This window comes from Artibeus jamaicensis, unplaced genomic scaffold (assembly GCF_021234435.1).
Source record: "Artibeus jamaicensis isolate MK-2021 breed Jamaican fruit bat unplaced genomic scaffold, CSHL_Jam_final contig_1715, whole genome shotgun sequence".
NCBI classification, from domain to species: domain Eukaryota; kingdom Metazoa; phylum Chordata; class Mammalia; order Chiroptera; family Phyllostomidae; genus Artibeus; species Artibeus jamaicensis.
This window is the reverse complement of record NW_026521335.1, coordinates 3099405-3126927: the sequence shown is the minus strand read 5'-3', so window position 1 is coordinate 3126927 and position 27523 is coordinate 3099405. Positions and strand designations below refer to the sequence as shown.

Here is a 27523-nt window from a genome sequence, read left to right as displayed (position 1 = left end):
TTTGTGTTGAACATGTTGTCAATTCCCCTAGGTATGTAGTATGGAATATAACTGCTGGGTCACATTATAACGCTATGTTTAACTTTTTGAAAAACTGCAAAACTATTTGGCAAAAAGGCCATATCACTTTACATTTTTACCAGCAATACATTACATATGGAAGTTCCAATTTCTCCATACTCTCACCAACACTTGTTATTGTCCATCTTTTTTTATTATAAGCATCCTAGTGGGTATAAAGTGGTACCCCGTTGTGGTTTTGATGTGCACTTCCCTTAATGACTAATGATGTTGAGCATCTTTTCATGTGCTTATTTGCATTCACATGTCTTCTTTGGAGAAATGTCTATTTAGATCCTTTGCCCATTTAAGAAACTGGATTGTTTGTCTTTTTATTACTAGTTCTTTAAATGTTCTAGATATAAGTCCCTTATCAGATACATTATTTGCTAAATTTTCTCCCATTCTATAGATTGTATGTTTTCACTTTCTTCATTGTGCTCTTTGAAGAATAAAAGGTTTTAATTTTTATAAAGTCCAAGTCACCTAATTTTTCTGTACTTATGCTTTTGGTGCACCATCTAAGAAACCAATGCCTAAGTCAAGGTCGTAAAGATTTATCCCTATGTTTGCTTCTAAGAGTTTTACAGTTTTAGCTCTTACATTTAGGTCTTTTACCATTTACATTCAATATTTGCATATGATATAAGGGAGGAGTGGCACTTCATTTTTTTTTTCAGTGTGGAAAATTATCCAGTTACTTGTCCCAGTATCATTTATTTAAAAGGAAAAAAAAACTATTCTTTCCCTATTGTATAGGAAAGAATTTGAAATTTTTTTTAAAACCAACTACACACTCCATGGAATAATGGGTATTTTGGAGTAGAGGACAAAACTGTGTTCCACTGCCCGTGCCCTGTCTCATTCATTCTTTCAAAATAATCTTTATCTTAATTATATTTTAACATTTAATCCATATAAAATGTTACATAAATTTAAGTTATAAAGTATAATAATAAAACAAACACCACCCAGTTGATGTTTAGTGGTCTAGTCAGATCACTATAAACACTATCAATGTGCTCCTCCTCTTCCCCAACCCCTGGCTTCCCTCTCACATATATATAAAGGTTTCTTAAAATCAAAAGTCGAGTAAATGCTTCTTGAGAGGGCAAGAAAAACAAGAGAAACAGCTCTAGCCAGGTGGCTTAATTGGTTAGAGCACTGATCTATACACCAAAAGGTTGCTGGGTCAATTCCCAGTTGGGGGCATACTGGAGGCAATTGATCCATGTTTCTCTCTCTGAAAAAAAGAAAATGAATAAAAAACATATCCTCGGGTGAGGATTTATAAATAAAAAAGAGAAACAGGTAAACTATAAAAGTCAATCAAAGCCAACCAAACTACGGACAATCTGTTAAAATATAATTAGTGAAGAAGGTGGTTGTTGGTAACCAGGAGCCAGAATGAATTTTACAACTGGTTTAAAAGGAGGATGGGGAGCAAGAAAACAAACAAACAAATAACTTTTTGGCTTTTTAAATAACCTGATACACTAAGTGGAATAATATTAAATTGATTAAAAGTTACTCTCTTTTGCTACATTAAAGTAGTAAGTACACAATACACCAGTACAATTAAACTGAAGGCTAAGACTTCCAGCCAAAATGGAGGCGTAGGTGGAAACACTGCACCTCCTCGCACAACCCAGTTTAAAGACAACACAGTTTTAGTAACAAAAACGCAAACAAAACACTGAAAATTGAACTGTATGGAAGACCAACAACGAACCCTTCAGCCAGACCGGTGAGAGGGGCAGAGTCAGCGGCTGGTAGAGCCGAGTTGGGCAGGCAAAAGCAGGGCCTGACCCACCCAGAAGCGCAGGCAGCAGTTGGCGGATCCCAGGTATGGGGGTGCAGCAGGCAGACCCAGTGGGGGCGCAAGGCGGCTGGCTGACACCTGCTCACACATTCGAGCACAGATAAACCAGCAAAGGAGCGAGCAGTGAGACAGCCCGCACAGGCTAGGGCCCCAACACCAGGAAGTAAAGCCTAAAACCACCAATTGGAGAAACTTTTTCTGGATCAAGGTGCCAGGAGAAGCTCCCAGGCTCACAGAGAGTTCATTGGAAAGACCCACAGAGTCCTGGAAGGTGCACAGGCCCACACACCCTGGAACCAGCACCAGAGGAGCCCAATTTGCTTGCAGGAAGCAGCAGAGGGGACCAAAATCCAAGAGAGAGTGTGAAACAAACACCATTGCCCCTCTCTGACCCCGCCCCCACATACAGCATCACAAACCAGCAACCTGGGTCACCCCACCCTGGTGAACACCTAAGGCTCCGCCCCTCATAAGTAATAGGCACAACCTGACCAAAACATTATGGCTAGAGCAGAAAAAGAGCTCAAAGCCCCAGAGCCAATACTTTTAAACGACCAAGAGCCAACCTATTACATGCACAGTTCAAAACACTGGTGATCAGGATGCTCACAGAACTGCTTGATTTTAGTCACAAACTAGAAGAACATATGAAGGCTAAACTAATTCAAATGAAGGGAAATGCCTAGGAAACCAATGGTGATGGAAAGGAAACTGGGACTCAAATCAAGGGAGTGAACCAGAAGGAAAAGAAAAATGACCAAACAGAAAAGAATGAAGAAACAAGAATTCAAAAAAATGAGGACAGGCTTAGGAACCTCCAGGACATCTTTAAATGTTCCAACATCCAAAAGGGAAAGAGGAACAGCCATGAGTGGAAAACTTATTTGAACAAATAATAAAGGAGAACTTCCCCAATCTGGCAAAGGAAATAGACTTCCAGGAAATCCAGGAAGCTCAGAGAGTCCCAAAGAACTTGGACCCAAGAAGAAACACACCAAGGCACATCATCATTACATTAGCCAAGATTAAAATGAAGGAGAGAATACTAGAAGCAGCAAGAGAGAAGGGGACAGTCACCTACAAAGGACTTCCCATCACACTGTCAGCTGATTTCTCAAAAGAGACCTTACAGGCAAGAAGGGGCTGGAAAGAAGTATTCCAAGTCAGGAAATCCAAAGACCTACAACCAAGATTGCTCTATCCAGCAAAGCTTTCATTTAGAATGGAAGGACAGATAAAGTGCTTCTCAGATAAGGTCAAATTCAAGGAGTTCATCATCACCAAGCCCTTATTATATGAAATGTTAAAGGGACTTGTCTAAGAAAAAGAAGATAAAAAAGATGAACAGTGAAAGGACAGCAAACTCACAGTTATTAACAACCACACCTAAAACAAAAGCAAACCAATAGGACAGCTAGATCAGGAGCAGAACCATAGAAATGGAGATCACATGCAGGGTTAGCAACAGGGGAGTGGGAGGAGGAGAAGGGGGGAGAAGGTACAGAGAATAAGTAGCATAGATGGTAGGTAGAAAATAGACAGGGGAGAGGACAAGAATAGTATGGGAAATATAGAATCTAAAGAACTTGTGACACATGAATATAAACTAAAGGGGGGAGAATGGTGGGGGAGGGGGTGTGCAGGGTGGAGAGGAATGAAGGGGGGAATGGGACAACTGTAATGGCATAATTAATAAAATATATTAAAAAACCCTGAAGGCTAATGGGGGAACTGAGTTGTTAAGAGAGAACATTTTTTATCCACTCTATTGTGATGTCTATTCCTACACTTATGCTAGCACATCATTTTTAAAAAAGTTACAGAACTTTATGTACATACCGAAAAATGGTTAGACAAACTGGACCTATTAATGTGTGCTTATCTACACAGACACAGTTTTGGAAGAATACACAGATTTATGTAACTGTGGTTACCAGTTGATACCCACTTTCTTTTAACCATGAACCTAGATTAATATTTTATTTTGAATACTAGATGTTTCTGAAATAAATAAAATAAACTTACATACATTGTATATTTAAAATTTTGCACACAGGCCCTAGGTGGGATCAGGAATAGAGTCCATTCAAGGAGACTAGGTTATGTGATGCTTATCATGAGGCTTGGAACCCTCAGATAAAAGAAAAGTTTAGCTAAACTGACTGCTAACAGAACTTGGACAGATTATGTTAAGAGAAACCAAGGAAAGCAGTAAATACAGTGGAAAGGCCACAAGCTTTGAAGTCTAGATACATCTGTAAAAATGAAAGAATTCTTGGGGTAGCAGTTCTTATATATATATATGAGGGTTCCCAATGAAAAAAATTCTAAGGATATTCCATATGATTAAAAAAATCATATTTTCACCCTGGCTGGTGGCTCAATGGATTAAGCGCCAGCCTGGGAACCGAAGGGTCGCTGGTTCCATTCCCAGTCAGGGCACATGCCTGGGTTGCAGGCCAGGTCCCTGGTGAGGGCACCAAGAGGCAACCACACAGTGATGTTTCTCTCCTTCTCTTTCTCCCTCCCTTTCACTCTCTCTAAAAATAAATAAGTAAAATCTTTTTAATAAAATTCTACTTTCAGTACCCAAAGACTGAAAAAATACCTATGGAAATGACAAAGGCTTCAGTTTGATAACACTCAGAGTTGGCAACAATATGGGGAAAGAGCTACCAGTGGGCACTTATTTAGAGCAACCCATTAGGGCAATTTGACACCATCAGATTTTAAATGCTCGACCCAGCAATTTCATTTTATATATACTGCAGGTATGCTTATACAGCCTGAGAATGTTCACTACAGTACTCTGCAATCACAAAAAATTAGAACTGTAATAAGCATTCAGTAATAGGGAATTAAGTTATAAAGTATAGTGATAAAACAACACCACCCAGTTTAGGACTAAATCACTATAAATACTATCAATGTGCTCCTATCAATTCCTATATCCAAAAATGAGAACATAATATGCACTTCTAATGGAAGTATAAACTGACACAACATTTCCAGATAGCTAATCCAAGAAAAAATATTGACCAAAATCTTTAAAATTGTGATGCCTTTTGATCCAACAATTTGTTATTTAGTTTGTTTTCTCAGAGGTAACTAAGGATATTAGAAAAGATAGGGATGTTCACAATAGCTCTTCAAAACAGTAATATTACCCTCTTACAATCTACTGTTAGTTAACCGAGCAAAGGGAAAATAGTCATAAAAATGTTATAGATATTCAGTAAAATGAGAAGATATTCACTACATTTTAAAGAAAAAAAAGCAAGCAAAGAGTGATACAGAGTCTGTATGGTCCAGTTTTGTATAACATATAGAAGTATACAGAAGTGTATATATGTACAGAAATAGTTACAAATTGTTGTATCTAGAAAATAGGATTAAAGTTTAATTAAAAATAAAAGTCCTTTGCAGCAAGGCAATGAATGACTCTATGAAGGTGCTAATTTGAGTCTTGAGCCATAACTTACCAATAACTCATCTTCAGCATGTATAAAACTCATCAGAAATGAAATAAAAACCAACACTAAATAGTTTCTCTAGTCCATAAATACACTAAGAACACTACTCTTTCACCATTTTCTACAGGTAGACAACAACCCTATCCCATTTCCCATACCCAGGAGCCAATAACCAAATGTATCTGCCAGAAAAAATACAAAATAAATCTGCCCTGGGAAATTCTTAACTAATGGAGCTCTTCTAATAAAAAGAGCAAAACAAACAAAACAAAAACAATCAAACAAACAAAACTCAACCCAGTTCTCTTTAATAGTTACGAATTTGGGGTTATGTTTTCCCTCCTAGAAATTATCACCTGCAAGAATGGGCTGGCTACACTCTGACTTGAAACACCATCATCAATTCAGCACTAACTCAGAAGGAACAGCACCACTTACTGAATCACTTCCCTAGCAGAAAAGGATTACTAAATTCACTCTCCAACTAATAGAACCACATCAATACCAAGCTAAACAGGTATAGCTGTTCCTAAGACCTTTTTAATTCTCTCACCCCTCTAGCCCAGGAAGAATTTCCCAATAATCCCACTTACCATTGTTGTTGGCAATTAGTGTGACAAGAGTCTTCTTTGCACTGTCGCTGTTCTGTACCCCGCTGCTACTAACGGTGGTGGATGTAGAGAGGTGCCCAGCAACAGAAGCATGGGCAGCGATGGGCACTGGAGCCGAGACTGGCTGCTGGCTCACAGAAACTGTGGGGAAGGGGAGGTACAGTCACTTGGAGGCAGGGACAGATGACACTAAAAGGATACTGTTCTAATCTTCCTTTTCCATCTTACTGTCAGTCTCTATAGCCAAAAAGTTCCCTGCTTTATTTGTAAATCCAGCTGCTGATCAATTTCTCCTTCTACTTGTCCCTCATTCCACCAATTAGACGCAATGCTGCCTTCTCCGTCTCACATTCCTCATTAATGAAGTTAAATCACAAGTTCACTGAACCAAGATTTTAATGTATTGCTTATACAGCTCAAGCAAACCTCTAGGACTCAGAAAGGTTTATTATCACCATGACTGGTATTCAGAACCACACAGAGTAAGCTGTCCACAAGACTCTACACTATGTCCTGTTTCAGCCCAAATAAATGCTATCCTCAGGTCCCAAGGCAAGGAAGATAAAAATAAGAAAGCAACAAGTACAATTTGGAGAAGGAGAACTACCACCCACTTTCTGAACTCAGGGCTAAACTTGACCCTACAACATTACCTTTTTGAAAGAGAAGCTAACAACCCCTAAGTTTGTAAACTGTCCTTGAAGGCATACACAAAGCAAATTCTACTAACCTCACAAATGAAACCAAGTTCAAGTAAAATAAACAAACAAACAAATAAAACAAAACCCAAGAGTATGGGAACCTGTTTTCTGCTGGGTGAATAAATGGACACTGACCTACACCACCACTCTGCATTCCCATCCATGTGTCATTTGGTAAGAGGATTGCTAGATGTATGATTAATACAACTCTCAATGCTTTTAATGAGTTAAATATAGTGTGTCTAGCTTTATGTGAGGAAACTGAGGCACTTACAAATTAAGACACTCAAAAATAAAGGTAGTACCAATGCCACAAGAGGCATCCCTGGATTCTTTAAGTCCTTCTTCACCTCACACTTTAACAAAAATGCCCTTCAATTGAGTCAACTTAAACAATGTAAGATCAAAAAGTTTTGTTACCTGTAGTAGTTTTATCCACTGAATTATAATCTTCAACTACGGAATCCTCAATGACATCACTGATTTTCTGCCATGGCTCTAGCTCCTCCTCCTCACATTCCATAAATAGGTCGGTGTCCGCCATGCTACAAGAAAAAAAAATTAAATAAGATATTGACCCCGGAATGGGAAAATATGTTTTACACAAAACACAGATCTGATTCTTGAATCCATTGGTAACCTCCCCGCCCCCTTGTCCTATTTCCCTTAAATTAACCTCTCCTCCCCTTATTTCTAAGGGTCCAAAATTATGATACATTAAAATATTATCTTCTTTATTACTGAGCTATTTTGAAACCTCTTAAATTTTGCACCCAAGAAGCTCACTTGTCAAACTCTAGTCCTAGCCCTACCATCTTGTATTCCACCATGGTTTTAGAGTCAGCTATATGCTTCTTTTAAAAATAAAGCCTACATCTTTACAATGTAAACAAAGAGCTACTGCTATTCTGCCCTCCAATATCAGTTGACTAATGGTCAATTTCTTTGTCTTGGAGTGGGGGTAGCATTACTGCTCAGTGTTCAAAGCCTTTAGTGCAAAGGTTCTTGGTCCCCTTAGTATCTCAATAAAATTTTCAGCACACCTCCAAGCCACAAAGAAAACAAAGCAAAACAACCAAAATAATCAGGTCCATACAATTTAATAGTGTTAGTTTGTGATATGCCTAAGAGGTGGCATTGTTCCTTTGAAAACAAAAAATCCAGGCAATGCCCCAGTGAGTTAATTAGCTACAACCAAGTGCCTTGTTTTAATGGGTAAAGTGCTTAACTTGATTCTAAGTGGTCTGTAATATTGTTTTTAAATTTTTTAAAAAGATTTTATTTATTTATCTTTAGAGGGGAAGGGAAGGAGAGAGGGAGAGAAACATCAATGTATGGTTGCCTTTCGTGCGTCCCCTGCTGGGAACTGGCCTACAGGGAACCGGCCTGCAACCCTGGTACGTGCTCTGACTGGGAATTGAACCGCAATTGTCTGGTTCACAGGCCCACGCTCAATCCACTGAGCTACACCAGCCAGGGCTGTTTTTTAATTATTTTTGTCTTCCCCAAACCACAGAGGAAAGAAAGAATCTCAAGAAAAGAAAAAGATCTAAGGGATAAACTTAAACTTTCTTAGTTTCCTATTCAATTTGCATAAGCTAAAGACAATGCTAGCCATAAACTGAATTTAAAAAAAAAAACCAAATCCATATCCCGGTCATTCTTTGAGCCAGCACTACACAACAGAGACCTCTTGTATTTTCCAGTCTAAGTCCAGTGAGAAAGACAACACTTTAAACTTTTCCCCCCACCTACTTAATTTTAGGCATTGTTCTTTGCTGTATAACTTCCTGAGAGCCAACAGATGATTAATGCATAAATATCAACTACCCAGCAGAATAGACTGTGGATGACCTCTACAGACAGTTTTCAAGGATCTTCTTACAGCTCGGACCAGTTACAAGCAAAGTCTCCATACATATGCTGACCAATCTGTAGGAAATGTTCCTTCGAAATTAAACAGAGCTATCTGAATACGAATTGTGGTTTTCAACATCCTGTCTGTAGACATTAAAAACTTAGCATATCCAAAGGCTAGTCTTTTCTATCAAGTATTTATAATATCTTAAGAGACAGTCCACATTTAATTTCATGAAACAGTGATTTTTAATAAAAATATTGAAAGTTTCTTCCATCCAACCAAAGTCAAATTACGTTATTCCTCCCATAACAAAATGGGAAGGTAGATTTGAAAGGACAACCAATGTAAATTAAAAGACTTAAAATGAAAAAAAAAACAAAAAACCTTCAACTAAGAGTATTTTTCAAGTTTTTTACAGCAAATGAGTGAATTAATCAGTAAGTCTAATATCTCTGCTGACTGAGCGTATTTTATAGACTTACATGCACCTCTGACACAGAAACCAAGCGTCTCAGTTGGTCCTCAATTCTGACCTAGACACTTATCTCAGAATGTGATCATTCCTCTCATTTCAGCATCTCTATCTCAAAGACCAAAACATAACTCCACTGAAAAAATGGGCCATGCCACAATAAGTAACCTAAATACATCACAAACTTTAAAAATGAAAAATGCAAATTTGGCATCCTTCTTATGGTTTTCATTATCAAAAAAACCTCATTAATGTGATTAAGACGCTGTGTTTAACATCTCCACCAACATGCTCAAGAAACACCATCATTCTCTTTGGTCTTTCAAGTGATTCATGGCATGTAGACACTTTCAACTATTTATAACCAAAGCAATTACTCTAGGACTTCCGCCAAGATGGAGACGTACGTGGAACCACCTTGCCTCTGTGCACAACCAAATCTAAGAACAACTATTTTTAACAACAATAAACACAACCAAGCCACACAGAAAATCGACAATACGGAGTCCAAAGACAACTAAATGCTCAGCTAAACCAGTAAGAGAAGCGAAGCCAGCAGCGGAGCAGGTTGGCAAAAAAAAATCCCCGGGTGGTGCAAGGTGCGCAAGCAGCTGAAGGTGCGGATCGCGGGCTAGCTACGGGAGCACACAGGGAAGAGGCGCGGCGGGCTGTCTGCGGTCGGTTGCGCATCTGCGTGCAGATAAACCAGTGAGGAGGGAAGCCTGCGCGGGGCAGCAGACTCGCACAATTCCGATCGGATAAACAGGCCCGGGGCGAGTGGTGTGACTGGACGGACTGGGCTAGCGGAGAGGACCACCATTGCTCCCTCTCTGACCACGCCCCGACACACAGCATCACAAACCAGCGACCTGGGTCGCCCCATCCTGGTAAACAACTAAGGCTTCGCTGCGCTTACTTAACGGCACGAATAGACCAAAAATGGCTCTAGGACAACTCAGAGCCCCAGAACCGATACATCTAAGCGATGAAGAAATAGCCAGTCTTTCCAGATGCACAGTTCAAAACACTGGTTATCAGGATCCTTACAGAACTGGTTGATTTTAGTCACAAATTAGAGAAACATATGGAAGCTAAACTAATTGAAATGAATGGTAATACAAAGGAAACCAATAGTAATGGAAAGGAAATTGGGACTCAAATCAAGGGAGTGGATCAGAAGGAAGAAAAAAATGATCAAACAGAAAAGAATGAAGAAATAAAAATTCAGAAAAATGAGGAGAAGCTTAGGAACCTTCAGGACATCTTTAAACGTTCCAACATCCGAATTATAGGGGTACCAGAAGGGGGAAAGGCACAGCCACCAGTGGAAAACTTATTTGAACAAATAATAAAGGTCTGGCAAAGGAAATAGACTTCCAGGAAATCCAGGAAGCTCAGAGAGTCCCAAAGAACTTGGACCCAAGAAGAAACACACCAAGGCACATCATCATTACATTAGCCAAGATTAAAATGAAGGAGAGAATACTAGAAGCAGCAAGACAGAAGGGGACAGTCACCTACAAAGGACTTCCCATCAGACTATCAGCTGATTTCTCAAAAGAGACCTTACAGGCAAGAAGGGACTGGAAAGAGGTATTCCAAGTCATGAAAACCAAAGACCTACAACCAAGATTGCTCTACCCAGCAAAGTTTTCATTTAGAATGGAAGGACAGATAAAGTGCTTCTCAGATAAGGTCAAATTCAAGGAGTTCATCATCACCAAGCCCTTATTATATGAAATGTTAAAGGGACTTGTCTAAAAAAAAGAAGATAAAAAAGATGAACAGTGAAAGAACAGCAAACTCACAGTTAGTAACAACCACACCTAAAACAAAAGCAAACTAAGAGGACAGCTAGATCAGGAGCAGAACCATAGAAATGAAGATCACATGGAGGGTTAGCAACAGGGGAGTGGGAGGAGGAGAAGGGGGAGAAGGTACAGAAAATAAGTAGCATAGACAGTAGATAGAAAATAGATAGCGGGGAGGGTAAGAATAGTAGGGGAAATACAGAATCTAAAGAATTTGAGACACGTGTTCATGAACTAAAGGGGGAAATGGTGGGGGAGGGGTATGCAGGGTGGAGGAGAATGGAGGGGGGAATAGAACAAATGTAATGGCATAATCAATAAAAAAGTTTAAAAAAATAAATAAAAATAAATAAAAAATTAAAAAAAAGTAAAAAAAAAAAAGGAATTACTCTATGTATATGCAGCACTAAAACGTACAGATCTTCCCAAACTACCATTCGATTCACGTTTAGTCTCCCACGCCAAACCTTTAATTTCTCTCTCTCCCTCCCTCCCTCTCTCTCTCTCTCTCTCTCACACACACACACACACATACACACACCTGGCATTTTTTTTCTTATTATTTTGCTACAAAGGATAATAGACTCATAGACTTGAATAGTTCACATACTGGAAAACAACATTATGTTGAAATTCAATCCTTACTCAATTTAGGGATATTTTCATTTCTTCTGAAAAACTGCTAGGTAAAAATGTGAACTTCAGAACTTAAAGGCCAGCACATGGGGAACACAGTGCTGCACCAAGAGGAAAATTTGGATGAGCAGTAAATTTAAGAGTCACAATTAACCACTGGGAAACTTTCACATTACAACTATGAGTCTCTAAATCAAGATGGTAATGATTCCTTTTTTCTATGTTTAAAATGAACATAGAAAATATAACTTTTAATTAAATACAAAAATAGTCAGACATGAATCTATCATCCAACTTCAAAAATTATTAACTCAGACATGGACAACAGTGTGGTGATTGCTGGGGGAAAGAGTATAAGGGGACTAAAAGGTAATGTAAAAAATATATAACAAAGACTAAATAAAAATTTAAAACTATTTTAAAAAATTATCAACTCAACACTAATCTTGTTTCATCTATACTACCTCTCCTTCATATTATTTAAGCTAATCCCTAATATCATATTCATAAATATTTTGGTATGTAGCTCTGAAAAATAAGGATTTGAACAGATCACACACCAAAAAAAAATCATAGGACTATTACATGCCTACAAAACTGATATTATCTTAATATCAAATATCTCATCAGCATTCAAATGTCAAATTCTCTCAAATACCAACTTTTAGAAGTTTACTTGAATTAGGAACCAAATAAACTCCATATATTATTTTTATTTGGTAAGTTTCTTTCTCTTTAAATATATTTTATTGATTATGCCATTAAAGTTGCTCTATTCCCCCCTTCATTCCCCTCCACCCTGCATACTCTCTCCCCCACAATTCCCCCCCTTAGTTTATGACCACGTCTCAAGTTCTTTAGATTCTATATTTCCCATACTATTCTTGCCCTCCCCCCTGTCTATTTTCTACCTACCGTCTATGCTACTTATTTTCTGTACCTTCTCCCCCCTTCTCCTCCTCCAACTCCCCTATTGCTAACCCGCCATGTGATCTTCATTTCTATGGTTCTGCTCCTGATCTAGCTGTCCTTTTAGTTTGCTTTTGTTTTAGGTGTGGTTCTTAATAACTGTGAGTTTGCTGTCCTTTCACTGTTCATCCTTTTTATCTTCTTTTTCTTAGGTAAGTCCCTTTAACATTTCATATAATAAGGGCTTGGTGATGATGAGCTCCTTGAATTTGATCTTATCTGAGAAGCACTTTATCTGCTCTTCCATTCTAAATGAAAGCTTTGCTGGATAGAGCAATCTTGGTTGTAGGTCTTTGGTTTTCATGACTTGGAATACTTCTTTCCAGCCCCTTCTTGCCTATAAGGTCTCTTTTGAGAAATCAGCTGACAGTGTGATGGGGACTCCTTTGTAGGTGACTGTCCCCTTAGCTGTCTTGCTGCTTCTAGGATTCTCTCCTTCATTTTAATCTTGGCTAATGTAATGATGATGTGCCTTGGTGTGTTTCTTCTTGGGTCCAACTTCTTTGGGACTCTCTGAGCTTCCTGGATTTCCTGGAAGTCTATTTCCTTTGCCAGATTGGGGAAGTTCTCCTTTATTATTTGTTCAAATAAGTTTTCCACTCATGGCTGTTCTTCTTCCCCTTCTGGCACCCCTATAATTTGGATGTTAGAGCATTTAAAGATGTCCTGGAGGTTCCTAAGCCTGTCCTCATTTTTTTGAATTCTTGTTTCTTCACTCTTTTCTGTTTGGTCATTTTTTTCTTCCTTCTGGTCCGCTCCCTTGATTTGAGTCCCAGTTTCCTACTGGGAATAGTGATAATTTCCCTATCACTATTGGTTTCCTGTGAATTTCCCTTCATTTCAATTAATTTAGCCTTCATTTGTTCCTCTAATTTGTGACTAAAATCAAGCAGTTCTGTGAGCATCTTGATCACCAGTGTTTTGAACTGTGCAACTGTAGGTTTGGCTATTTCTTGGTCACTTAGAGTTATGGGCTCTGAGACTTTGAGTTCTTCTGGAGCTATAATGATTTGGTCTGTTCGTGCCTATTACTTATGAGGAGTGAAGCCTTAGGTGTTCACCAGGGCAGGGCGACCCAGGTCGCTGGATTATGACGCTACATGTGGGGGCGGGGTCAAAGGTGGTCCCCTCTGCTGTTTCCTGCTGCTGGGGCCTGCACAGTCTGTCTCACTGCTTGCTCCTTCACTGGTTATCTGCACAGGAATGTGTGACTGTGGTCAGCCTGCTGCCTTGCGCCCCTCACTAGGCCCACCCACTGCTACCCCACGCCTGGGATCCACCAACCGCAGCCTGTGCCTGGGTCAGGGGATCTTTCCTGCCTGAACCCGCTCGGCTGCTGGCTCCACCCCTCTTACCAGTCTGGCTGAAGGGTTCATTGCTGTCGGACTTCTATATAGGTCAATTTTCTGTGTTTTGGCTGCGTTTTTTGTTACTAAAACTTTGTTTTTAAACTTGGTTGTGCAAGAAGGCACAATGTTTCCACTGTCTTTAAACTTGGTTGTGCAAGAAGGCACAATGTTTCCACCTACGCCTCCAGCTTGGCGGAAGTCTGCCTATTTGATAAGTTCTTAAGTCTATTAAGTTTATTAAATTGATAGACATTCCTTCATCTTTCCCCCCCTCCAATTGTTTCTTGGAGAACCAGGTCACCTCATGTAGTTTCTACGGCTTGGATGTTGTGTGTTGTTTTTTGGTGTGTGTGTGTTTTGTTTTTTTTTTTAAGATTTTATTCACTTTCAGAGAGAGGAGGGGAAGGGAGGGAGAAAAACATCAATGTGTGACCTTCCTCCATATGCCCCCCACCAGGACCGTCCACAACCCAGGCATATGCCCCAACCAGAAATCGGTCCTGGTGACTCCCCCTTCCTGTCTGCTCACAGGCTAGCACCCAATCTCCTGAGCCACACCAGTCAGGGCTACAGTCTGGATATGGCTGATTACATACAGATGGTATAAACAGATACAGATTGAACCACACCCCCAAGTCTACTCTTTTTTTTAAAGATTGATTTATTTTTAGAAAGGGGAAGGGAGGGAGAAAGAGGGAGAGAAACATCCATGTGTGGTTGCCTTTAGTATGCCCCCTACTGGGGACCTGGCCCACCACCCAAGCATGTGCCCTGACTGGGAATTGAACCAGTGACCCCTTGATTCACAGGCCTGCACTCAATCCACTGAACCACATCAGTCAGGGCCAAGTCTACTCTTAAGTGTGGTGTTTTCTTACATTAGGAGCTATGTTCAATGTCTAGATGCAGTCATTCTAAATCTATCATTCCTTCATTTCTTAACTAGAATGCTTCTACTAAAAATATATCTACTATTTGGTAACCCAGTGATACAGTTCATACAGTAAATCTTAATTCTTCGATCTTTCTTGATTCTTTCCCTTTATCAGTTTTCAAAATGTACCAGCTTTTCCCCAAAGTGACTGATACATTTGTTTTTAAACTATTGTTATGACATCACAGGTTTACAGTTATCTTTATTGATAACCCAAAGTGTCCTATTTTGGCCTGTGAGAGCTTCAGCAGTTGGCTCCCAAGTCCTCACACAACCCTTTGTAGTGTTCCATAGAATCCCTGCTGACAGAGAAGATGCTCCGGGCTCACCTCAGACCCAGAAGCAGCCACTTTTCCAGGAAACCCTAATTTCTTTTGGTGAGAAATGATATTCCAAGGCCACAATCTAGATTCTAGGGGCCTTTCTGTACATTTTAAATAAAAAATGATGTCCATATCAACCCCCAACTATTAGTCAGCTATCTTCAATTTCATTCCTGTCATCTGGGGAAAAAAAATTCCATGTCCACAAGTAACATTTGTCTTAGAAGCTTTAAACAAAATTATATTTTCTCCCGAAATTCTTGAGATGTTTGTCTTGTAACTTAGATTTAAAAGTTCTCATTACTTCTGCTTTTACCCTATCCCAACTGTTTGTATTCTCTTTCCTGTAACAAGATGATGTGATCATTTTCATGATTGGCAGAATTTACATATAATTTTAAAATGTTAAGGACAATCAAAGGTTAGCAAAGAGGACTCAATTAGTTTAATCAAGTCCTTTAGCAAGAAACTATCTTTCCTGAAAGCCAAAGACTCGTCATATAGGCAGATGATCTCAAAAATACCAAACAAATTTCTCAACTACTCCTAATAAAAACTCTACACAATGCACATAGCTAATGTGGAGTTTTTTTCCAAGCAAACTGGGGGGCTGGAAAATATAAAAAACAGAAAGCCTAGATCTTGACTTATAAATGAAAAGCTCATTTCTATCCTTAATAAAATTTCCAATGGAGCTAAAAACTTTCACCAGATTCCCTGTGTTCTCCACCAGTCACAGCCCAAGCCATGCAGCACATGTGCTGAAGGGACTGGATGTAACAGCTGTACACAGGTTATGTAACGAAACCAAGTGCATGGAGGGACATCAGGAAGGAGCCTTCATGCATGCCAGTGGGTTTTATCCAACTCAGTGATACTGAAACAGATAATTTGCCCCCAGGAGACACTCGGCAATGTCTGAGACATTTTAGGTAATCCTAACTAGGGGTGGAGGTGGGGAGGGGTGCTAGTGGCATTTATGTGGCCAGGATACTATTCAATGTCTACAAAGCAAAGGCCAGCTAAGAATTCATGTGGCCCAAAATGTCAATAGTGCCAAGATTGAGAAACCCTAATGAAATTAAATCCATGTTCTGAAAAACAGCAAAAATTTTTTTAAAAACTATTCCACATTTATCCTCTCCACAACAGAAAAGATAATCATAACAAATTACTGTAAATTATTCAAATGGTTACATCTTATATAGTAAGAACACTTATAAAACTCATATACACTTAGCTTATTTCATCCTATAATCTATCTATAAAACTTGATTTTACTTTCATACTTGTGGCCCAAGTAGTTAATTTCTCCTCATAAAACTCAAGCAATTATGATGTTAATCCTCCAAAATCATGCTTACTATCAGTTCTTTGCTATCTGTATTTGTTATTACCAGTATTAACTAGTGAAAAATTTTGTGGAAATAATTTCCCAAAGACCTGTAATCTCATCACCATTTCTAAAATTACTGATGGCTTTTGTTAAATATATCAACTCTTCTTGCCTCTTCAGCTTCTGAATCATTTTCGCAGAAGGCAGTGAATCAAAATCGTGCTGCAATCCTATTTCTGTGTTCTTTCTCAAAGTCTTTTATTATTGTGCTTAAACTTAAAGTTACAGAAGTAGCTCTGTATCTCAAAAGCCAACAGGTATTTCAATAATAAATTTAAATAGGAAAATTGTAGCCAACAATCCAAACTCTACCTTTCATTAGCTGTTTGGTCTATGACTTGCTCTTTCCTTTAAAAAAAAAAAAAGCCACTGACAATACTGTTTACTCTAAACCAAAGCAAGCATTTAAATTGAACTTCCAGTATATGGGAAATACAGTAATAGAGGAATAACTAGCACCACAAGGAAACAGAGAGATAAATCCAAAAGGTGGGACCTTCTATAAGGAAATAATCAAATGAAGAATATGAAATATTATATATAAAACATAGTCTTCTTAAAAATGTCAATGTTCCCTGGCTGGTATAGCTCAGTGGATTGAGCGTGGGCCTGCAAACCAGAGTATTGCGGTTCGATTCCCAGTCAGGGCACATTCCTGGGTTGCAGGCCAGTTCCCAGCAGGGGACACACAAGCGGCAACCATACATTAATATTTCTCTCCCTATCTCCTTCCCTTCTCCTCTAAAAATAAATAAATAAAATCTTTAATAAAACACACACACAATTATATCAATAGATACAGGGAAAAAAATGTCAATGTCACACAGAATTGCAAGACCAAAGCAGATTGTAAAAACCTAGAGATGTAACAAAATGTAACACATGAACCTTTATTGGATTCTGGTTCATAGTCAATAACATTTTGGCACAACTGGAACATCTCAATACAGAGTAGGAGGATGTCTCATTTTATTGTGCTTCACAGATATGCGTTTTCTGCAAAAAAAAAAAAAAAAAAAAAAGGCTTATGGCAATCCTGTGTTGAACAAGTCTATTGGTGCCATTTTTATAACAGTCTGAGGTGATGGTTAGCATTTTTTAGCAATAAAGTATTTTTTAATATATTTTATTGATTGTGCTATTACAGCTGTCCCATTTTCCCCCTTCTGGGGAGAAAAATTTATTCCCCTCCACCCTGCACAACCCCATTCCCCCCCTTTAGTTCATGTCCATGGGTTGTACATTAAGCTCTTTGGCTTCTACATTTTCTACACTATTCTTACCCTCCCCATCTATTTTCTACCTACTATTTATGCTACTTATTCTCTGTACCTTTTCCCCCTCTCTTCCCCTCCCACTCCCCTGTTGGAAACCCTCCATGTGATCTCCATTTCTGTGATTCTGTTCCTGTTCTAGTTATTTGCTTAGTTTTTAGGTTTTTTTATGTTTAGTTAATAGCTGTGAACTTGTCATTTTACTGTTGATATTTTTATCTTCTTTTTCTTAGATAAGTCCCTTTAATGTTTCACATAATAAGGGCTTGGTGATTATGAACTCCTTTAGTTTTCTTGTCTGGGAAGTACTTTATCTGCCCTTCCATTCTAAATTATAGCTTTGCTGGGTAGAACAATCTTGGTTGTAAGTCCCTGCTTTTCATGACTCTGAATATTTCTTGCCAATCCCTTCTGGCCTGCAAAGTTTCTTTTGACAAATCAGCTGACAGTCTTATGGGAACTCCCTGCAGGAAACTTTTTTTTTTCTCTTGCTGCTTTTAAGATTCTATCTTTAACCTTTCGCATTTTAATTATGATAGGTCTTGGAGTGGGCCTCTTTGCATCCATTTGTTTGGGATTCTCTGTGCTTCCTGGGCTTGCATGTCTATTTCCTTCACCAAATTAGGGCAGTTTTCTTTCAATATTTTTTCAAATAGATTTCCAATTTCTTGCTCTTTCTCTTCTTCTGGCACCCCTATGATGTAAATGTTGAAATGCTTGAAGTTGTCCCAGAGGTTGTTTTTATGATCCTCATTTTTTTTGGATTCTTTTTCTTTTTGCTGTTCTGATTGGCGCATCCTTATAACCAGTGTTTTGAACCCTGCATCTGGCAAATTGTTTATCTCCCTTTTTCTGGGTTTTGATCTGTTCTTTCATTTGGGCCATATTTCTTTGTGTCTCATTTTGGCAGCCTCCCTAGGTTTATTTCTATGTATTAGGTAGAGCTGCTATGACTCCCTGTTAAGGTAACATGGCCTAATATAGTAGGTGTGCTATAGGATCCAGTGGCACAGCCTTCCCTATCACCCAAGCCAGGTACTCAAGGTGTGCCCTTTGTGTGGGCTGAGTACACCCTCCTCTTGCAGTTGAGACTTCATTGCTGATGACATATCAATGGGAGGAATTTACCCAGTCAGCTGAAAGGACTGGCAGTGACCGCTGACCACCAACCTCCACCCTCCATGGAGGATCAGCTGTGCAGGACCTGGGTGGTGGTGCACTGATGTGGTCAGAGCTGTGTACTGGGTGTGCAAGCCCTTGCCTTGGGTCTCCCAGGTGGTACAGGCCAAGGTCAGCCCCCACCTGTGTTTTGCCTGGGGCCACCCTGCCTGGGCTATAAAGCAATCTCAGACGGCTGTTAATTGTACTTGGCTTGGAGATTCCCAGGCAATGCCATGCTGTGAATCTAGGCTGGCTGCTGCTAGTGCCAGGACTGGGGCTACCTGTCTAGAGGTATGGGGCTGCGATATCACTGATGCTGGCTACTGCTGGTTTGAAGATTTAGAAGTTGTGAAGCATGAGTCAAGACTAGTCATTCATGTTAACAGCTTGGGCAGACCCATAAATTGGGTGGGATGGTGTCTCAGGGGATCACTAGGGTGGGGCACACAATGTTAACCAGGTTGATGGAGTCCCAGATATGGAACCAGCCTGCCAGCTCCCTGGCTTGTGGAGTGAAGGCTCAGAAAAGAGACAGTGGCCCCTGCCCACCTTTCTGTATAGAAGAAAGCTGTCCCCCAGCTCTTACCTTGATGCCAGATACTTCGGTTCCTCCCTGTGTGTCACTGTTGCATTTCAAGCTGCTACCCTGGTGCTGGAGCTCAGAGGGATAAGTCTGAGTAAGGCTGTGTGTGGGTTCTTTAAGCAGAACTACTTTGGACTCCAAGTTTCTTCCACCAATTCAGTCCCTGCTGGTTTTTACAGCCAGAAGTTACATGAACATATCTTCCTGGCACTGGAACCCTGGGTTGAGGGGCCTGATCTGGGGCTGAGGCTCCTCACCCCCAAGAAATCCCTCCCAAATTTTTATCCACCACATGTGGATGTGGTACCAGCCCTTTCCAAGTCTCCACCCCTCCTATCAGTCTGAATGGACATGGTTTCAATTCCATAGTTGTCAGACTTCCATTCAACTTGATAGTGACAGTTGTTATATAATTGTAATTTTGATATGGTTGTGTGAGGAGGTGAGCTGTGTTTACTTATGCTGCCATCTTTTCTGGAAGACCAGAAAAATGTTTTAAAAACTAAAATTTTGCCCAGATTACTGTAGCTCAATGGACTGGGCAACATCCCACAAACCAAAAGGTAGTCAGTTTGATTCCTGGTCAGGGCACATGCCTGGGTTGCAGGCCAAGTCCCCTGAAGGAGGTATGCAAGAGGCAACTGGTCAATGTTTCTCTGCCTCTCCCCCTCCCTTCTCCTCTCTCTAAAAAAATAAATATCTTTTTTCCTGATCTTTTTGTAAAAGACTTTATTTATTTATTTATTTATTTATTTTTAGAGAGGGAGAAAGAGAGGGAGAGAAACATCCATGTGTGGTTGCTTCTCTTGTACCCCCTACTGGGGACCTGGCCTGCAACTCAGGCATGTGCCCTGACTAGGAAATGAACTGGGGATCCTTTGGTTCACAGGCCAGCACTCAGTCCACTGAGTCACACCAGCCAGAGCTAACATCTTTTTCAAAAACTGTAAGAATACCTGGTATAGCTCAGTGGACTGAGAGCAGGCCTGAGAACCAAAGGGTAGCTGGTTCGATTCCTAGTCAGGGTACATACCTTGGTTGTGGGCCAGATCCCCCAGTTGGGGGGCGCATGAGAGGCAACCACACACTGATGTTTCTCTCCTTTTCTTTCTCCCTCACTTTCCCTGTCTCAAAATAAATAAATAAATATCTTTTAAAAAATTCCTCTCTTGCAGTGAGAAATAAACAATAATGCTCAAAACAACTGGCATTTGTTTCCATGTTACTTCAATTTTTCGCTTCAATAAGAATCAATTCTAGAAAAGCTATAGGGCTTTCCTAGAGCCCTAATATGGCTCCTAGTATGGGCTTAATATGGCTATAAAACTAATTGTTATTAAACCTGTAATAAGCTTTATTTATCCAACCTGTTGCCTACCCCATACCGTCCTTCACGGGATGTTATAGTATCCACAACAAGTTCTTAAATAGTCTTAATAATCTGTCTAATATTTCCAAACACAAAATGCTTTCTAGTTTTGTGGCAACAAATTTCCTATCAAGAAGCACCCAAGTGTTAGTTATGTGCTATTTACTAAAACAACTGAAGTAAACAAGTTCCCTGTTTTTAAGGGGCTAAATAAATAAATAAATAAATAAATAAAAAGGGTTTAATATTCAGGAGTCCCTCTCCTAAGAAAAGCTGTTCCTCACTGACAGTGGTATGTGGTCTAAATTCCATTTCTACTCCCTTGGCTGCATTTAACTCTGCTAAATACTAGCAATATATTAGTCTGTATTTTCCTTCTCTTCTCCTCCCCACAGTTCCATATGAAAACGTTTTTGTGGCTATGGCATAATATCACAAACCAGGATGCCAAAGAATCTATCGAAGTTTTACCATATTAATATTACAAAGACACCAACCAGCTTTAGGGTTTTTAATTTAAATCAGAGATCTCCACCTTCAACAAAACAACATACATGGAGAAAAAAGACTCAAACATTATCTAGAAATATATTTTACTTTATTGTGATATGGCCAGGCATTTTTATGCACCTTACATTCATTATTTCAATGAATTTTCCCAATTTTTTGTCCTAAGTACTACATTTTACAGATGAGGTCAAAACCGAGGTTCACAGAAATTAAGTAACTTGCCCAAAGTTAGTAAATATCCCAACCGGGATTCAAACCAAGGTTTGCTCTAGAATTCTTCCCCAAGTCACTGCCTCTTCTATTATTAACTGCAACTAACATTTGTAATGTCTCCAGATATTCCTAAATAGAGGCAAATTTGGATGATCTTAGGAGCAGAAGCACAGGACAGACACAGTGATTCTCATATTTTTGGTCTCAAAACCCCTTCACACTCTTTGAATTATTAAGGACCCTAAAGAGTTCTTATTAATGTGGATTATATGTTTTGATATCTACCATATCAGAAATTAAACAAAAAATTAAAAAACTTGTTAATGCATTAAAAAAACCATTATATGTTAACATAAATAACATTTTCTACTAAAATTACTATCTTTTCCCCAAATGGTGAGGAGAGTAACACTGTTTAGCACTTTTGCAAACCTTTATGTCTAGCTTAACAGAAAGCAGATGGATTCTCATACCTCCTTCTCCATTCAGTCTATTGCTGTATGTTGTTTTGGTCAAATATATAATAAAGATCTGGCCTCACAAAGTTGGTAGGAAAAAGAAATATTCCAAAAACCTTTACAGATAATTGTGTATACTGTTACAATACTAAAACTCAAAAATGGTAGTTTCTTAAAGGATAATTGTATCATGGAATCTGAAACCCAATTAGTCAACTTATTGTATTTGGCTATATGAAAATCCATTGCTATATCTTGCATTTTGAGAGAATATTTACCCATGGTGATTTTGAAACATCATGCATTGGTCATTTGGAAAATATGCGCATATTTACTGACTTATGCCATCTTCCAAACAGTGACACAGTTCTTTATACAATATTAAAAAATTAGACATTTAACACTGATATTGTAAGAAAAGCCTTTTAAATACTAGAAAACAGTCAAACCTAAGATGTCAACTTTTGAACAATTCTAACTTCATTCTCAGTTTTTTAATCATTGGTAACAGATACTGTCATATTTCCCTGGAAGTGACAAGCTCGCTTCATTCAGGAAAACACCCACCAAACTTAAGTGTAAAAAACTGTAGTCTGTCCATCATTCTTTCAAGTAAAAATGCTGTTCCATGAAACAAACAATGCTATTCCACAACTCAATCTCACAAGTACTTTTCCTTATGACAGCAATCATAAGGGTGCTTTATACATACTCCCCGTTTGGTTAAAGATACTTTAAAATTAAAAAGACATATACTCAAGACCTGAGATTTAATAAAATCATTTTCTGCTTGGATATCAAGGACAGTCACATAGTATCTTTGCTTTGTGGTAAGACACTACCAGTAGTTTTACCCATCCTCCCTTTTGGAGCATGAGTGCAAACGTCAGTGGAGAAGATAAATAGCATCTTAGTGTCATTCTGGAAACAATTACAACTTCCTGGCTCTCCTCAACTGTCTGAGGAGATGCCCAGGTGTCAGTGGATCACACTTTGAGATCTACTTCCCTAAATTATACTACTGGTTCAAGGTAGGGGTGGAAACACAAACAAATCCCTGTTTTTCCCAAGAGCCTTCATGTGTTAGTTCATTAGTTTGGGATATATCACCTATATAGGAAAGGAGCAGGCAACCAAGGACATTGGGTTGCAATTTTAACACTGTTTTAAGATTCTATATTGAGCACCTTTATGCTACAATTAATAACTGTCAATGTGTTACCTCAATCAGTCTCAACTAAAGGACAACGGATTAAAAATATGTAGAAATGACACCTCCCTTGCCATTCCACCCAACAGACTTAGGGATGAGCCCCCCCACAAAGTGCACTTTCAGCAACCTCCAAAGTACTTTTTATGCACTCCAAAGTTAAACACGATTGTACTAAGTGGATTGAATTTAGAGTCCAACTCCCAGACCCAAGAGCAATGGGGGGTCTCAAAATTCAATGTTCTTTACCAAAGCAGCAGCCTTTCCTTGCTCCTTCCTTTCTCACTCAGTTAGCTTGAGACGTATCCCCAAAACAGCCGTATGTGGGGCTTGAGCTGAGGTGGGAAGTGTCTAAATAAGAGTGCAGAGTTGTTCTGAGATAATACAACTTTACCTCAATTTCCAGCTCAAAAATGAGATTGAGCTCAATGATTTACAAGGTTCTTTTCAACTCTACCGTTCTTAAAGTGTTAAAGAATTTTACTTTTGAGATAAATATCAGTTTGTCATTCAACTTATTTATGCATTCGTTGGTTATTTTTTTAAAGATTTAATTTACTTATTTTTAAGAGAGGTGGGAAGGGAAGGAGAAAGAGGGAGAAAAACAGCACAGCCCCTACTGGGGACCTGACCTACAATCCAGGCATGTGCCCTGCCTGACTGGGAATCGAACTGGCAACCCTTAGGTTCCCAGGTTCACAATCAATCCATTGAACCACACCAGGCAGGGCCACTGGTTGTTTCTTCTATGTGCCCTGACCAGGGAGCTATTGGGAATCATCTGAGCTACGGAGTCAGGGCTCAACTATTTTTTGAGCCAAGAATGCCCAGAACTAGTGAGCAGAGAAACGTTCATTATTAACACTATGAGGCAATCCTGTATCTAAAGGGGGTAGGAAATTAGGACAACTCGCAGAAAGAAGGGAAAGCAGGTGGATCAACGACATCACTCCTTTTCAGAGTTAGTAGTAAAACAACAACAAAAAATAATCCCTGGGATAAACATGGCACCCACCGCGGCAGGATATAATAACCAGAAAATAAAGATTTTTCGTTTCATCCCATTTTCTAAATCACAGCGCCAAACCAAAGAAAATTTAGGGCCAAGGGAGGAGACTTGATAAATTAAATGCAGAACACTAAACCTTGGGATGTACTATTGCACCAAGTGGGAATTACATAACACAGGGGAGAGGCTAAGCTATCACTCATTTTCCTCATCACGCTCAAATACAAGTGTCCCACTGTTTCCACGGGGTGAAGGAAGATACGAGGGCCGAGGACGTCACCCCGCCGTACCTCCCGTACACTTCCCAGAGTAGTCTGACCCCCTCGCCTGCCCCTCCCGCCGCGCCCCGCCGTCTTCCAGCCGCCCGCGCCCCCACCCCTTCCCCAATGGGCCGCCGCCCGCGCCCGCACCCGCCCACTCCTCCGAGACGCCTGGCGCCGGGCGTGCGTGTGGCCGTCGGGTGTGTGCGGGTCCGTGGGGCGCGAGTGCGCGCGCGCGCCGCGGCTGCCGCCGGGGGGCGGGGGCGCCGGCAGCGGGTAGGCAGGGGCCTCCCGGCTGGCCCGCCGCTCAACTCCCGCGGCTCGCACGCACTCAAATACGCGCTCGCGCACCGCACCCCACGCCAGCCGCCGCCGCGGGCCGCGCCGCCACTCGCGGGGGGCGGGGGCGCGCGCTACCACCGGGCCCCCGCCCCCACCCCTCGGGTACCCGCCCCATCCCCCTCTCATTGTCTAGCCTCCGAACGCCTTGCCGAGCCAAAAGATAACGGAACCCCCGGGAGAAGGGGGTGGGGAGAGAGAAGGTTCGCTCGCTCACTCACCTCCCGTGGTCGTCGCCGCCGTTAGTCTGACCCGAGGAAGGCGCCGTCGCCTTAAAGGGACCTGCACTCGGCGCTGGGAGTAGGGGGTGGGAGCAGGGGAGGGGACGGGGGCTTGGGGGGAGACGGAGAAAAGGGAACTGTTGAAAGCTCGTCTCCCTGAGGGTGCAAGGAAACCTCCCTCGGGTTCGAGTGATTTGGGATGGATTTTTTTTTCCCGAGGGGGGCGGGGGGGCCCCGAGGGAGGGGGGGTGGGAGGGCCAAGGAATGCGGCTCCGTGTACGGGAGCTGGCGCGGGGGAGAGAGGCACCGACTCCCCCCACCGACCCTCTCGCTCCGCGGAGGGATACAGCTCGTCACTTCCGCCCTCCCCCTTTCTTGGCCTTGCAATTGGTTGGAGTGGATGGAACGTCATAGGCTCAGCCTAACCCTTGCCCGGGCTGCTTTTCTAGTCAAGTTTGTCTGGGCCTGCAAATAAATAAATAAATAAATAACATTTAAAAAATAAAGAAAGAGTAATTATATTCGGAAACATTATCTGAATTTGGGTGGGTGAGAAAAATGGGATTTCCAAAGAAAATATTCCCCAGTTCACTTGCCTAGACTTTTGGGGGAGATTTTGAGACTCTCCCCACTTTCCACTCAAAGCTTGTAACCTCATCAAGAGGGGAACATCATGCCACAGGCCAGATGGTGAGGCCCAATGGCACCAACAATTGTCATTGGAACAAAGGCAGCAAAATGACATTCTTTCTCAAGAGACATTCAGCCAAGTAGCTTTATGGCAGCTTTAAGTGAAGAACTTTTAAAAGCTATTTTACCCTGAAACCTTTCTGGATTCAAGAATCACACATAATTGCTTATTAGGGTGATTAATGTATGAAAACTGTCTTTGATGTCATTGTAAGTAGACTCAGTAAAAATACTCAATTCTGAGATACTGTAGACTCCACATTGTGTTTTTTGCTTCAATCATGGCTGAGATGGATTGCTCAAAAATATTGATTTGTCTATTCAAGACCATCCACATTATTTTCCACAAACAAAAACTAACAACCTCTTTTCCAGGAAGCTAAGATATCTTGTCTTTTATTACCTCCCAGGAGGATAAAATGTTAATGTTCTCCTTAGATATTAAATGATGTTGTTGCTCTTTAAGCAATACACAAATAATATTTGCCCTAGAACCAAGGGAGTTTCTGACCCACGGTGAGACTTATCTCAAGAGGCTGTTTCTAAGCTATGTGTAAGGGTCAAAGGACAGCACATGGGAAGACCGAAAAGATATTATGTACACTGCCCAGCCCACCTTTTTCCTTGGCTTCCAAGGTGCTAGTTGCTGATTCCTCAACAAGGGTGGGCTCTCAGTGATAGTCTGGTGACCAGCTCCCTCTGTAACCCATCACAAGCCCTAACTCCCCAGTTACAACTCTCCCAGCCTGGTACTTACCGGATGAGTGTGGCCACACAGTGCAATCCAGAGGAGATCATTGTGCTCTTCAACTTTAATTAGTTGCCTCCCCACCAGTCCTGACTCAAAAGTGTTTGGAGATAGTATTTGGAGGGTGGTGGCAATCAGGTGACTGAGGAAAATGGCCTGAGCTAATCCCCTTTGGGTGGTGTTTCTTTAAAAACAACAACTTAAGTTTTATACATGACATTAATAAACAAAGTTATTTTTTAAATATATTTGCTCCATTCCAAATGCTAAATCAAAGTATTTGGTGCAAGATTGGTGAGATCCAGAATCATATTTATTTATTCTCTTTATATACACAGTCTCTTCAAACTATGACTATGAAAATAGGCAGTGGAAGTATGCAATCCAAATTGTGTACTCTTATACATGGGTGCCCCCAAGACCACCCATTTTCATTCCACGTTATCCTTTTTATTCCAAAAACATGAGTGATTTCAAGTACTCATTCTTAGAAGAACTTCATTATTTGAATTGAGAAAAATCACTAATCCTTTAGAAAATACTTCTGAAGTCTTTCCAAATCTGATCTGGAAAAGCCTATGGTAAAATAATGAAATCAATCAGCAAAAGACAAATACTATATAAAGCTGTAATCCTATCTTATGCTTTCCTGCAATAGTTATTGCAATTTTTATAATGTTATTTGCTTCTGAAATATTCTCGTTGAACATATATTTTGCCATGCTGAAGTGCCAACTTATGCTTTCTGCCAATGAAGTCTAAACCAACAGACTGTACCACATACTATTGACCAATAACCATCAGCATACCACACTAAAAATGCATCCTGCATCCTTTCATTCGAAAAATATTATTGAGTATTTGCAATATGTCAAGCACTGTTCTAGATGCTAGGAATACAACAACAAAGAAAACAATCCCTAAAATCATGTGACATACACTAGTGGGGAGAAACATATACAGTACACACATAAATTTTTCTAATATCTACTTTTTAAAAGATTTTACTTATTTTATTTTTTAGAGAAGAGAAGGGAAGGAGAAAGAGAGGGAGAGAAAT

General features: G+C 40.2%; 1 protein-coding gene across 7 annotated transcripts in view; it reads right to left on the bottom strand.

Moving 5' to 3' along the window:
* Window positions 1-25314, bottom strand: part of POGZ (pogo transposable element derived with ZNF domain) — a 57810-nt gene extending 32496 nt beyond the window's left edge. For 3 of the 7 annotated variants that reach the window (XM_037143656.2, XM_037143657.2, XM_037143660.2), the window contains exons 1-2: window positions 25026-25314; window positions 7088-7212 (exon numbers count right to left, since the gene is read on the bottom strand). In XM_037143656.2, coding sequence (XP_036999551.2) covers window positions 7088-7211 — 124 coding nt within the window. In that variant the 5' untranslated portion in view covers window position 7212; window positions 25026-25314. Of the gene's footprint in view, window positions 1-5948; window positions 6108-7087; window positions 7213-25025 lie in introns of those variants that run through there. The other 4 variants (XM_037143654.2, XM_037143658.2, XM_037143655.2 and 1 more) reach the window with 3 other exon arrangements.
* Window positions 25315-27523: the final 2209 nt, after the last annotated feature.